Source organism: Phocoena sinus, chromosome 9 (genome assembly GCF_008692025.1).
Source record: "Phocoena sinus isolate mPhoSin1 chromosome 9, mPhoSin1.pri, whole genome shotgun sequence".
Lineage (NCBI taxonomy): Eukaryota > Metazoa > Chordata > Mammalia > Artiodactyla > Phocoenidae > Phocoena > Phocoena sinus.
Genome location: NC_045771.1, coordinates 22,304,461 through 22,319,141, shown reverse-complemented (window position 1 = coordinate 22,319,141; position 14,681 = coordinate 22,304,461). Strand labels below are relative to the sequence as shown.

At 40.1% G+C, this 14,681-nt stretch overlaps 1 protein-coding gene across 7 annotated transcripts in view; it reads right to left on the bottom strand.

Annotated features, from left to right (window-relative positions):
* Window positions 1-2,930: 2,930 nt before the first annotated feature.
* Window positions 2,931-14,681, bottom strand: part of CEP41 (centrosomal protein 41) — a 46,929-nt gene continuing 35,178 nt past the window's right edge. For 5 of the 7 annotated variants that reach the window (XM_032643161.1, XM_032643162.1, XM_032643164.1 and 2 more), the window contains 6 exons: window positions 13,300-13,444; window positions 11,452-11,603; window positions 10,981-11,048; window positions 9,823-9,937; window positions 9,165-9,380; window positions 6,018-8,482 (listed from right to left, as the gene is read on the bottom strand). In XM_032643161.1, the coding sequence (XP_032499052.1) occupies window positions 8,334-8,482; window positions 9,165-9,380; window positions 9,823-9,937; window positions 10,981-11,048; window positions 11,452-11,603; window positions 13,300-13,444 (845 nt within the window). In that variant the 3' untranslated portion in view covers window positions 6,018-8,333. Of the gene's footprint in view, window positions 4,267-6,017; window positions 8,483-9,164; window positions 9,381-9,822; window positions 9,938-10,980; window positions 11,049-11,451; window positions 11,604-13,299; window positions 13,445-14,681 lie in introns of those variants that run through there. The other 2 variants (XM_032643168.1, XM_032643163.1) reach the window with 1 other exon arrangement.

The following is a 14,681-nucleotide window of genomic DNA, read 5'->3' as shown; positions in this document are numbered from 1 at the left end:
TATACATATATAAGTTTATGAGGCAAGGTTAAATGGTGTTTCAGTCTTTACAGAAGGATGATCTAAAGATTTTATGACACTTCCTTCAAGTTATCTTTTGGGAACCATTTCCCTTCAATTTATGTAGATAAGCTGAAACCCACTGTAATGGCTCAGTTTGGGCAAGTAAAAAAAAACGAAGCTGATCTTACTGTTTAATAAAGACTGATAAGTGAAAAAATATTAAGTTAGCAAGACAATATATCATTTTACGAAATTGGATTACTTAGGCTTCAAGGGTAGAATTGCTTAATTTAAAATAAACTGTACTCCCTGATAGCAGAGACCACTTGATTTGGCATTCAATCTCCAAAACCATCAACAGTACTTGACATACAGATACCCAATAAATATTTGTTGAATGAATGTTCTCCACATATACTAGAGAACTTATAAATTTTATAATCTTTATTTTGTAGGCTTGCAAGTCATTTTGAATTTCCCTGAGTTGTAGTTTAGAAAGTAAGGCTCTGAGCAAGTAAGAGTCTTAAGAAAGCTGAAAAGGCAGGAGTAAAGCACCAGAATGAAAATTCCATGAGGGCAGGGATTGTGCTGTTTTGCTCAACACTCAATTTCTACTGGTTGGCCAAGTACATGACACAGAGTAGGCACTTAATAAATGCTTGTTAAATGGAGACATGGAAGTCATTAACATTTCTTTTTCTATTTTCAACTACAGGAAGAACTTTCCAGTTTGCAGATACATATTTTTACAAATCTATAGGTAAAAACATTTTATTTTATAAATAAAATCATAAAGCTAAAAGAAACAAAAATTTTAGAAAATAATGTGGTGTATATGAAAAAGTATTAATAACCTTGATGGGAAAAAAGCTCTTATAAGTAAAACGGGGTTAAAAAAAAGACTAACATTTCAAAAGAAAAATAGGCAATTCCCAAAAGAAGAAACACAAAAAGCCAATAAATGAAAGATACTGATTCTCTGAGTGACTATTTTTTGTACATTAAAGAAAAATGTATTATTTTTCTCCCATCAGATTGACAAAGAATAAAAAGACTGACAACTCAGTATTATCAAGAGTATGAAGAAATGAGACCTGCCATATACTGCTGGTGGGAGGATAAATTTACACGACCTTCCTGGAGGGGAATTTGGCACTATAAATAAAAAATTTCAACGTATTGACACTTTGACCCAGTAAGTCCACTTGGAGGAATTTATTTTATAAAAATACTTTGAGAAGTTCAAATAAACATATATACAAGGTTGTAATAATAAAAAGTTAAATTAAAAGGAAAAGAACCTAGATAGATACCAGTATTAATACGGGTATTACCCATTTACACAATGGAATATCGGGAAGCCATTGTAGTCTGTGTTGATATGGAAAAATGGTCACAATATACCGGGCAAAAGAAGCTGGTCACATGATGGAAATATTCTAAAACAGGATTGTGGTGGTGCTTTCTCAACTCTGTACATTTACTAAAAATCACTGAATTGTATCCTTAAAATGGGTGAATTTTATGGCATGTAATTTATATTTCCATACAGTTGTTTAAAAAAAAGCAGGCTACAACATAGTATATTGAGTATGAATCTCATTTTTGTTTGAAAAACGCACACCCACTATGCCTGGAAAAAGTTATTCCCCAGTAATAATAATTGTGGTTACCCCAGGCAGCGGTGGTGGTTTTCCTCTTTATACTTTTCTGAATTTCTTGCAATGAGTTTGTATAATCAGGGGGGTTAAAAAAAAGCTATTTCAAACACACCAGATTACCTGTGGGTAAAGTTATCTAAGATCAACTTATTATCAAAATCAAACATCTAAATGGCCATCTTAATTTGTGCCCAGACTCTTTTTCATAATTTGTCTAAACTCATTTCTTCTGCTGTTGCCCAGAACAAGGTCTTATTTTTGGAAAAGTTTGTACTCCAGATAGAGCTGGAAGCAAGTGTTTCTACCAAGGGCAGGGTACTAATGTCTCCTGGTTGGGGGCCATTCCCTAAGCACTCTGTGGTAGCTCAGATGACAACTGCCAAGAGCCCTTGCTGCTCACTTTCAGTTCCCGCAGCAATCTGGGGAATTGATTATGCTAATGCCTATTCTCTAGGACTTTTCAAAAATCTTTATTTTTAAATGAACTCATTTTACTTTGTTCTTAGAGCATTATCTATGGTTCTCAATGTGGCCCGTGGGCCATTCGTGGTCTATAAGAATCCTTTGGGTGGTCTTTTGAATTAACACTAAGATATGCATGTCTAGCTTTCTGGCTTTGGCCTGAAGTTAAAATTGAAATGTCATTGAATACAATCCAGATATGACCTCACTGGTCCCTCATCCAGTACAGGGCTATTAATCATCTCAGCAATTGTTTTGCAAGGGCAAGTGGGACTAGGTGGATTTGAAGATGCAGACGAATTCTTGCTCTAAGGACAGAAACATCATTCTGTGAACACACTACGACCCAGATGCTCCTTACAGGAAACTGATATGACCAACCAAAACATTCAAATTGGCCAGATGAAGGAAGAGCTCTGAGAAAGAAGCACAGAACACCCGTCAAATCTGAAAAACTGTCAAAGGGTAATGAATTCTCCCCAAAGCTTTCAGGATCCACATTAATTTGGCAACTCAAACTGTGAGCATCATCTAACGACCCCAGAGGTGAAGACTGCCAAATGTTTACTGCCCAACTAAAAGAAAATTAGAAGTCTTCTGCTTAACTACCATGGTATGTTCGGCTACATTTTTAGAAGAGTGCGGTGGAATGAGAGCTCTGCTAACATGGACTGAGGCACAGAGGTTTGCCTCTGCTCCCTCCCATGAAGCCCAGGCCTGCGGCCATGAGCCAATTCACACAATTTATGTTTCAGCCTAAATCAGAAACATCACCACAAAGGAAAGAGAAATTCAGACACAAATCATATCAATATGGTTTTATTGGATAGTTCAACCATCAGGAAAACAGCCTTTTTCCCTACAATCTAATGAAAAGTTTGTAACTCCCATTTCTTAAGTGATACCTCATTAAGAAACAAATCTCACAAACCCTGGAGCACCTGTCTTCTAGATAGGTCACCAGACACAGACAGTGGAATGGTCCCAGGAGCAGATGTCTCAGTCCCTGAATTCCTCACCTTTTATGCAGGCAGAGGAGGAAAGCTTTCAGTGGAATCTCAGGTGACAAGGAAGGAAGGGAAGCCAACAGCCAAGGGAAAGTTACTTTTTTTTTTGCGGTACACGGGCCTCTCACTGTTGTGGCCTCTCCCGTTGCGGAGCACAGGCTCCGGACGCGCAGGTTCAGCGGCCATGGCTCACGAGCCCAGCCACTCCGCAGCATGTGGGATCTTCCCGGACCGGGGCACGAACCCGTGTCCCCTGCATCGGCAGGCGGACTCGCAACCACTGCGCCACCAGGGAAGCCCAGAAAGTTACATTTTTGTTAGTGAATTGGAGGTGTAGCCAGGGAGAGAGTGGCTGTACCCACCCAGAGTGGACAAGCACAGAGCAGAATGGTTTCTCAACCTTCCAGCTCAGTGACACAGGGCGAGTTGCTTAATTTCCATTTGACCCTCAGTCTCCTCACCTGAAAATGGGGGTGCCTACCTCGTAGGGATGTTCTGATAGTCAAATGAGTCAAAACATAAAATGAAGAATCTAGGAATACTGCCTAACACATAGTAAGCTCTCCATAAATGTTTGCTAACATTATTACCTGGAAATCTTCAAGATTTGAAACAAAAGAGAAAATAAAACCCACTCTCAGATGGGGATGGTGCAGTTGAATTCTGAAGGCTACTTTGAGCTTGAGGGGACCATGGAAACAGGCAGACTGCAGACAGCCAGGCTAATAATAACGGCCCTAACAGCTTCTTGGGTACCTCCTGCAGAGGGTAATCTAAAAATCTCAGAGTGATGAATGTCTCACATACAAAAGTAGGATGTACAAGAGGACAAGGGATAACAAACTTTCCGGGTCTCCAGAATGGCAGACCAGCGCTGAGTGGCCACCACAATGGGCTTTACATCCCAGACTTCAGTCTTGACAGGTTCAGTTCATTTATTCACACACCCTTATTAAGGGCCACTGTCATGTAGTTGGTGATTTTCACCCTCTGGGAGGTTATAGTCAAAAATAATTTTAAATAATTTTTTTTAAATGTAGTCCATCAGTCAATAGTATTTAATAAGTGACCTCTGTTTGCCACACATTTCACCAGGTGCCTCAGGATGTTATGCAGGTGAAGAGAATCTGCGTCTGCATTTGGAACAAAGAGGATAAGCATCAGAGAGTGAGACCGTAAGGAGATGGGGGAGGAGGGGGGCAATATAGTCTTGTAAACACATAAAATCATGCACTGAATCCTGTCCTGTCAGAATTCACTGCTGACAAATTGCCACCATTACATATTTTATGCTATAACTGACCTGTGTGCCAATAAAGGACGTGGCAATAGCAATTTCAATAATTACTGCAACTTTAGGAACGTATTACTACCCAAATGTCTTCTGAACACTTTGGAAGCACAATGTGTCCTATTTATTGTTTTTTATAGGAAAAATATATTTTAATCAAAAAATTAATTGAACAGTAGATAAGCATATCATCATGCTCACATAAACTGATATAATATCCACATTTCTGATGTTTCTTGAAAAAGGAAAAGGAAAGTATTATGGGAGTTAAAACTTTGAAAGAATTGTGAAAAAATAAACGCACATTAGAGACACTGGGAATATTTTGGAACTGGGGAAAGAAAGGTTCTTAATGATTATCTTCAGAGTAGAGCAGGAAGGGAGTCATGGATTTAAATCCAGGTGGACAGAAATTAATTATCCCCCCTAAAAAAGTCAGATAACATAAAAGACAGAATCTACAACCAATTTATAACATGACAGAAACCAAAACCAACACAAGAAAAATTGGCTACATATTTCTTCCTAGCCTAGGACTCTGATTTCACTTATATTCCACAAGGGAATTAGAGAAAAGAAGGTTTTGTTTTGTTCTGTGTTCTTGGTGAGTAGCCTAAAGTCTTATGAATTTTTGTATAATCTCAGTAGTATCACAGGAAAAATCCCTCAGCAACTAATGAACACTATTTGTTCTCTTTTAATTCTGATTTACACCCCAAGTCCAATCTGACTGTGCTAGTTCTGGTTTTCTGCTAAAGGTAAAAAATAAAATTACGTTTAGGTAATTTGATTCATTCTATGCCTTTCTTTTTACTTTTTTTTATAAAGTTTTTTTTGATGTGGACCCTTTTTAAAGTCTTTTATTGAATTTGTTACAATATTGCTTCTGTTTTATGGGGGGTTTTCGTTTGTTTTTTTGGCTATGAGGCATGTGGGATTCTTAGCTCCCCAACCAGGGATCGAACCCACACCTCCTGCATTGGAAGGCAAAGTCTTAACCACTGGACTGCCAGGGAGGTCCCCATTCTATGCCTTTCAATAGATTAAACCTGACATTGTAACAGCCCGAGATGTTCTTTTTGTACTCAAATGAGTAATGTTGCCTTCCCCTTCCTCCCTCCACACTTCTTGTTTCCTTGCTTCTCTCTTTCCTTCCCTCTTTTCTTTCTTAAATACAGTAGATAAAGTACTGAACTTATTATTTAGACTTTGGCCATCACCATTGCTCACATGGAGCAGCAGTTGTACATTGATAAAGCATTCTCCATCTAGGGGGTCATAAGTTCCCAGGCAAGGGAAGCTCATCAACCCCCAACACTGACAAGAAAGCCCCGCTCTAATGAGTTTAAGGTGGCAATCAGTCCCTGCTGGGCATGAGGAGAAACCCTTCTGACTAGAGAGCTAAAGTCCGCTGCCCTAATTGGAATGATTTCCTGGTTCATTTACACAAAGAAAATATGCATTACTGGGAGATAGAGCAAAAAGAAGTACTCTTTCAGATCACTCCAGTCTCATGTGACTCCCCACAAATCATCTCAACAGAGAGGAAGAGAGAAGCTGGCAGATCTCAGCATATTAACAGCAAACAACAAATTAAGAACTATGTACTTTAATCTTCAACATTCATAATTGCACAGAGTATCACAGATCGCTTAGATAATACATGTCAGTTAATCTAACGAAGAAACTAGCAAAGTAGAACATTCAAAGCAATACCTTGAGCGTGTAAAAACTGCAAGTGACATTTAACACACAAAGTGCAGAACCAGAACAGGTCTTTGAGGAGTAGTTATTTAAAATCCTTACCAACAGGCAAAGCGCTATGGAGAAACACACATAAATATCTGGCAGTCAACCTGCCAGATCTCTCAACTAAATGCACTGCAATTCTAATAGGTTCAGCTATACTGACTTTGCACATATACATAGTAGTTTCTAACACTCTAGTGTTGTGTGGTGATGGGAATGCAGAATAGGAACAAAGGGGGACTACCATTTACTTTCAAAATAGAATTGAGTGGGGAAATCTAAACTCCTGACTAGTCGACTTGAAAATGGCATAACCAGAACTTTGTCACAGAGAAAAAAAATTTTTTTTCTTAAAAATGCATATGTGTCCAAAATGGCTGAAAATCTTGTCCATGCTAGGGGAAAGTTGAGTGTGGAAAAATTTGCATTTTTAAAAACCTATGCTGTAAAGAAAATAAAAAGCCAGAGCATTTTGGCATTAGCAAAAGGCTGAACTTAGTTCTCAGGCAATAAATTTATGGGGAAACATGACAGGCTCCTCTTTAAAGCTATGTGTACGTTGGCTGAATTTTATACAAGATTCTTGAATCTTGTGGAAAATTGGGCACAGCTTGACATCTGAACAATGTCCCTGGTTTGTTTGATTTCTAAAGCATCGGAAAATGTTGCACTTTGGAAATCAAGTAGAGAAGAATAAACACACTAAAACAGAACTGGGCTGAATGTGAAAGTTATTTTTCCATATGTCTCTATAAGATATTTATTACCTTTATTTCTCCTACAAACACAGCCCCCCAAGCTGGAAATACTGTGATACATTTTTTTTTTCGGTGGTGAGAAAAATAGTCCTGTTAAGACAAATCTTACCCAGCAGCAATAATCACCTAAGGAAAGGCAATTTTCAGCTGGCTTTTCAGAAGCTGGTTGCCATGACAAAGAGCACAATTTATTCCTTAGTCCCTTATCACAGCTGCAGATCACAGACCATAAAAATTAACAAGGCTCTTTTTCCTTTGCCTGATGATTTCATAGTTCCTCATCCTTACCTGAGGTCTTTTGTTCCCCCAATTAAATGGAATGAATGTCAGTCATCTAGCAATTCAATTAACGCTGATTCAAAATTCTGGCCCAAACAAGAATCTATATTCAAAACCTCCTAATCACAGCTCAGTCATGAGAATGAGAAGTAAGCAGGGAATTGCACTAATTACTCAATTAGACTAATACTGTATTTTTAAGCAAGGGTTTAAAGGGTTGTCAGCTCTGACAAAGGACTGTGGAGTTGTCCTCACCTTGTGTGCGGGCAGTGGCCCAACCAAAGCCAATGTTTTCAAGTGGCCATAATTTCTACCCATCTAAGATGGATGGGCCTGAGCTGGGTAATGGGAGTTTACAACTAATAAACCAACCGCAAATGAGGGACGGCTCCAGGGGGCTTCAGTGGCTCTCAACCCGGCCCTGAACAGTGGGCAGGACTTGCCCGTGAAGGCAGCTGAGCACACATCATCACCTGTGCTGGTTCCAGGAAAACATCTAGTGAGGAGGAGAAGCGCTGAGCACATGTGAGAGCTACTACTAAATCTTAACTGAGTGACGCTCACAGGTACCGGCTTCCAAACTGAAGACGGAGCCTGCGTCGGGTGCTGGGCGAAGAGCTCCTCAGCCAGCGGGTCCACAGCTGGTGGGGGCTGAAAGCTACGAATCGTCTGCACCCCCGGGGACAGCTTCTCAGGCCGCAAAGCCTACCGAGAGAACCTTCGTGAAACCAAGAAGAGTGAGTGAAAAAGAACTGGCTGGGAAGGACACACCAGATGCGCCTGAAGTATTTACAAAGCAACGCAGGATATAGACCAAAACAAACTGGACCTTATAAAAAAAAAAAGAAAAGCCTAAAAAAATTAGACTTTTTTCCTACTCAGTTTCAGAGACTTAAATATTCTGTACACAACAGGGAGGACACTAGAGCCTGTCATGCCTCTGGTTTTTGTAAAAATCCTTCCCGGGTTGGATGTGGGCGAGGAGCTGGAGACAGGAAGAGGGAAGAGGGCCTGACACACGTTGAGGTCTTTCCTCTGCAGCAGCTTCTTAAAATGACCAACTTGGGAACTGCTCAGGGGTTCCGAAAGGAGAGAAAACATTTATTTGACTAAGACAAAGTCTTTACTTCCAGGGTTTGCCTTGCAGGTGGCCACTGCCCAGCGAGCGGGGGTTCTGGTGGCCGGCAGGGCCCCCGGCAGGCAGGTTCTGACCGCTGCGAGAGCCTGGAACCTTGGAGTCTCTTCCAGAAGCATTACCTTGGCTCAGCCGGCCTGAAGGGAGCAAGAAAGCAGGGAGCAGAGCTGCAAAAATGATTCCAGGGACAACCTGCCAAGTACACTTTTAAACTAATGAAGTCTTATGCTACAAACCACGTTTAAACTAATGAAGTCCTATTCAGCATCTACTTTAGGCTAAAACCTACTCTTCATCCTTGAGATCAATTAGAAGGTGGGGAAGGGGGCAGGGATGAAGGGAAACCCAGATAGCTTTTCTTTCCTTCCTCTCCATTATCCAATCAACCTCATCTGTCCTTCATTCCTTCTCAGTAGAGAAGGGTACAGGAATGGTTAGAGGAAAAAGAGAAAGCAGTGTGCCAAAGGAAAGGCCAGAAGTAGTTTAAAGGTACCCAGAAGCAGCAGAAGGAAGCAAAGCTTTCCGAGAAGGAATCTGAAAGCCTTAGCTTAGCCTCTCAACTCTGCCTGAGATGCACACTTTATTTGACTGATACCCTCTCTTCTCTTTCTATGTCTGTGTGCAATGCCTAATTCTTACCATAATCTCCCCTCCACTCACCTCCCCTCTCCTCACATAGCACCTGCGCCTTCCCCTTCTCCTGCAAATATTTGATCTGAATATAAGAGATCAAGCTTCTCATATGATGAGGTTGATGTTCAAAGCTGCAAATCTCAAGTTCTACAGAAAACATTATTTCTAAAGGTCAAAATATCTTACTAGTACTGTCTGCAGGACCCTGGTCCTCTTCCAGGTAATATTCTATCTTCTTTAGGTCTTCTGGGGTAAATCTCCATTTATTCTCGGCTGCTGGGGGCGGCACTTTCGGGCCGGATCGTTTCCGGGCAGAAGCAGGCGGAAGGGTCTGCTGGCAAGATGCTGGCAGGGAACCCGTAATCAGTCCTTCTGGGAATTTCTGAGCTAAGACTTTTAGACCTAGGTGTGGAAGATCATCAGAAAAAGCCGTGTTAGCACGGTGAGGCCAAGGCAACCTGGAAAGGAGCCCGCATGCCTCCTCAACACAAGGACAGGAAATCTTTCTTAACTGCTTCACCATTAAGTAAATTACACCAGAAAATGTCAGTTGTTATGTGGGATTCTGAGAATTCCACCAGAAATCGTTTAGCTCAAGTCTGCAGCATTAAGGCTTTCTTACAGAGCCATAAAGTAACATCATTATTTCAGGAATTAAAAACATGTGCTGATGGAGCTAACGGAAGTTTCACGTATCCTGACTCCTTTCTGCCAGCATGGTTGTCTCTGTTTCCAGAATACTAAGTTCTGAGCTCCAGGAGGGAAAAGGCGATAGGGGTGGAGTTGAAGGAGTGTGAGCCCAAGTATTCGCCTTTTAAGTCCTAAGCAGAACACAGCCCCTCACCTCCGGAAAGCATGAAGAGGTTCTCAAATCCCCGCTCGCACATGGTGGTAGCTGCCTGGCTGGCCAGCCTCTCATCGTCGTCATACAGAATGATGATCTTGCCATGGGCATTTTTCTAAGAAGCAGATGAGTTAAGGTTCGACCACACTGAGCTAATGCTCCTAGACTATACAGAAACCCCTGAGGAAGAAGAGCTGTCAAGGTTTACCTCTCTGAGTTCAAGGGCATCGGATGACCCCTCTTCAGGGGGTACAGGACTTTTTCCTGTCGTGGAAACCACACAAGCTGGTATCCTTTTCTTCTATGAACTAGTATCACCATGTCCAAGACGGCACTAGTTACACACTGTACACTCTTTGGTTCTTTCATCTGTACAATCCTGGAGAGTAAGTATTACAACCTCCATTTTACAGATGAGGAAACAGAAAAACTTTTATGCCCAACGTGTCCACTGCAGTCTTATTTATAATAGTAAAAAAATGGGAACCACCTAAAAGTCCATTCCTTCAAAGAGGAATGATTTAGTAAATTACAGTAAATCTAAAGATGAGATCTTATACTGCATCAAAAATAGAGTTTATAAAGAGCTTGTGTTAGTGTGGGGAAATACACTGTAATATGAAGTGGGGAAAAGCAACATACTAAATTATATATACAGTATAATTTTTACTTTGTTAAAAAGACAAAGAAGACAGTCTGGAATAAAATACACAAAAAATGTAGTAAGAGTTTGTTGTTCAATTGTGTGGTTATTGGAGATTTCAATTTTCTTTTTTATATTTTTCAGTATTTAAATTATTTTCTATTTGTAAGATTTTTATGAGCAAAAAATTAAAATTTCAAGAAGCAAAAATAATTAAAATAGAAGGAAAAAAATTCACTCCTTACATTTTACTTGGGAAAAATTTCTGGGGAAAACAGTCTTAGGACTGACTCTCAACAGATCATAACCTTTAACCTAATGTTTTTTGTCCTACTGCAGGATGGCTTGGAAGCATTCTCAGCAACAGCTAAGGATCAAAATTCTAAAATATGCTAAGTAAACTAATTAATATCAAAGGTCCTTCATAGGGTTTTCTTACTAGGAGCATGATTCATGATAAGATTGAGTCTTCAGTCTTTACACCATCCAACTCCTTAAAATGCAACAAAGGATACATATTCAAGAATATCATTTGAATAAGGGTTCATTGTTCTAGACAGAGTTGCAATTGGGTAACTGTAAGCTGCAAAGAGAAGAAAAAGCTTAGGAAGTTTGTAGCTCTCAGTACAACCTGGCCCCAATTCTCAGCTGGTTTAAAGTCTAAGAGTTAAAAGAAACATATTTTCAAAATCAACTAGTTATAAACCTAAATACTTTTTGTGAAAGAAAAGAAACAGGACACTATGAACAAATAAGAAGTGTCACTTCACTGTTTCTGACATTTAGCACTGGGCCCCTGAGCCCCCTGAGAGAGTCACCAGCTTCTCTCAGGGCATGTGGTAGAGCCAACTTACAGGTTCCCAGAACACATCTGGCTAACATAGGGTTTCCCCAACTGTTGACCACAGGCTGTGGTTTGAGCCTGCCTGGGCTCAGTACCGGGCTGTGTTCTCAGGAGTGAGACACTGTAAGGCCCTCTCTCTTACCTCCAACAATGTGGCACTGCTGGTAAGAATCTCTATCTCTCACATCTAGCAGCAGGAAGGGGCAGTCGGGATAAGGTTTGTCTTTGGTACTGGGCTCTACTTTCTTCACAAGCCCTTTGTCTAGATCCAGTTCCCCAACGCCACTGATGACGCTGCAAGTGAAAAAGTAGGTCAGTAGACACTAGTCAGGGATTGGTGGCTTAAAGGTCAAATGTGTTTCTTCAGAATGGCGAGAGGGTGCTCAATGTCTCTTTAAAAGACGCTTCAAAGAAAAAGGAAAATGGATGTGGTGTCTCAGTTCTGCCTCTGAATGCAAGATCCTACGGATGGATTCCTGTTCTCTCACCCTGGACCCAAAGGAGGGGATCCACTGTCCATACTAACCTTCAGAGAATGCACGTTAGGTCATTAGCACGCAGAGGGGCAGAAACTGTAAGCGCAAGCTGCCTCCAGAAGCAAGGGCAGCATTCAGAGAAAGAAAGAGGCAAACAGTTACTCCAATGGAATTTTGATGAGTGTCAGAAAGCAGAGCAAAAGAGGAAAGAATACGGTTGACAGGGCAGGAAAACTGAAGGCATTTCTATGTATATCATATGTAACATAAAGTAACAACAGTGTTTTCATATATTTCATATACTTATACAGTGACTCATCCAGTATGGATTTTGAACCTTAATGTTTTCAATAGTTGTCTGTAGTCACTTCCATTTTATAGGTTACAGTGTTGAGGCTGAAGAGGCTTTTAGATTTGGCAGCATTCGTGTAATGAGACAGTGGAAAAGCTAGGATTAAAACGAGGGAGGTCTGTTTCTGACCTGTTTCTGAGGTCATAAAATCACTGCAATTGGTCGCCAGATTAATATAGGCAAAATGTGGCAAAAACATGAATCAGAGAAAAAAGGATAGGTGTTATGACCAAAGTGGCGAGTAGTGAAATATCTGTATTGGGAAAAGAAGATAAACACTCTTCCAGGCAAATATGAAGACACACGTGCCAAACCACAGATTAGTCTAGCGATAGTTCCTCTCCCATCACAGCAAGTCAAATTCTGCCTTTAAATCCAATGATCACTACAACTATATGCCCTATAGTGCATATTTTGTTGAACCAAAGGAGAAGAAACTCTATTTCATGTGAAATTACGTGCTCAGTGGAAGTCTTGTTGGTCTATCTTGTTTTGAATGCAATTTTAGAGTCCTTCCACAGAAGTAGTTATAAAAATAATAATAGTGCAGTCGACAATAGCAATTCTTTCTCTAGTAGAACTAGCTTCTCTAGTAGAACTATTTTACCAGTAGAAGGGATGGATATGTGCAGAAAATCAGCACCGTCTTATAATCAACAGTGAATATCTGTGAGGAAGTGCTGCATCATGAAACTGCCATGTGCATTTGAGAGTTGACACCAAGGCTGCTTTCACTCTCCTTTGCACCTATTTAATATCAGAGCACTATGTGTGGCACTCTATTTTTCTTCTGATTCTAGACAGGGTAATTATAAGCTGCAGCAGACAGAAAAGCGGGGGGGTTGGAAATCATACTCCCTGAGTCAAAAGATAGTGGTTGTAAAGCTAAGTCCTAATAGCAAACTTGCATATAGGAAGACTGAGAAGAATGGGGTTGAAGAGTGAAAATTAATGCTCTCCTATCAATATATTCTTACATTAACTAAGAATGCTGTGACAAGATCCAGGAGGTGGCATTGATATAAAGAGAAAATAGAATGGCTGAGATGAAACTGTGGGACTTCACTACGCCAACCTGTTTCTAAGGTCATTAAATCGTTGACATTGGTATCTAGATTAATGAAGGTAAAATGCAGTGAAAACATGAATCTGATGAGAGCACCTCTGAAGGGTCGAGCGGCTGGAGTCCCCGGCTCCCTCACTGTTTATGAACTGGACGGGGCTTGGCGACTGCTCCCCAGGGCTCCCTTTCCCGTTGGTCTTGGCAGTGATTTCAGCATCAGGGTCTGAGGTTGCAGAATCATTGTCTAAAATTTGCAAGTGAATAAATAAATAAATTTAACCTCAGAATTTGTATTTACTTGTTAGGCAGTTCCACTGAAATTAGGTCAAGAAAAGGAACTCGTATTACCATTATTAAATTGTTCTAAGAGTTCTAACATATAGGCTCTCAAACTGTAGTCTGTGGACCCCAGGAGCCCCCAAGACCCTTTCAGGGGATCTGAAAGGCGAAAACTATTTTCATAATACTAAGATGTTATTTGTCTTTTTTACCATGTTGATATTTGCACTGATGGTGCAAAAGAAGTGGTGGATAAAACTCCTGGCCCCTTAGCAAGAATCAGGGCAGAGGTACAGACCTTTATTAGTAGTCATTGTATTTTTCATCAACATGCACACACTCACAGTTAATAAATATGGCAGTCACATTTTTAAAAGTCCCTGATGAAGCAGTAATAATAATTTTATTAAATCTCACCCTTAAGTACACACTTTTTAAATATTCTGTGTCATGAAATGGGGGAATCCACATACAGCAAGTTTGCTACATACCAACGTCCCATTGTTGTCTCCAGGAAAAGTATGTGTGTGATTTGTGCTGCTTTTGCCTTGAACACCACTTTTACTTGGAAGAAAAACTGACAGGAAAACTATAGTTATTTAGACTTGTGCATTTGGCAGCTATTTTCTCAAAAATGATCTAAAGTGAATTTCTCATTTCAAGGAAAACAACTGATGGTATTTGTTGCAGTGATTAAATTTTGAACAAAAATCAGAATTTTGGAAACTATTTGCCATCAAGAGCTTGACTTCTTTACCATCTTAATGACTTTTCTGATAAGACACGTGTTGTGGTTAATAAATGTGACTTTTTTGATATTGTGTAATGAAATTTGTCAACATTTGGAAGATCTTCATAACTCAGTGAACCAGTATTTTCCAAATGACCAATGAATGATGTTATAAAATTATGTATGAGTAAAAGATACATTCAGAGTGCAAAAGAGACCAATGGGTTTAATGTAACAGGGTATGAAAAGTTCATTGATGTGGTTTCAGATTCCACACTACAACTAACCTTTAAGAAGGTACCAGCTATCAAGTTCTGATGTAGTGTCAAAGAAAAATATCCACAACTATCTGAAAGGGCTATTAAAATATTCTTCCTTTTTTCAATTACAGATCTGTGTGAGGCCAGATTTTCTTCATGTCCTCTAGCCCAAAGAGCAAACTGCAACAGACTGAATGCAGAAGGTATGAGAA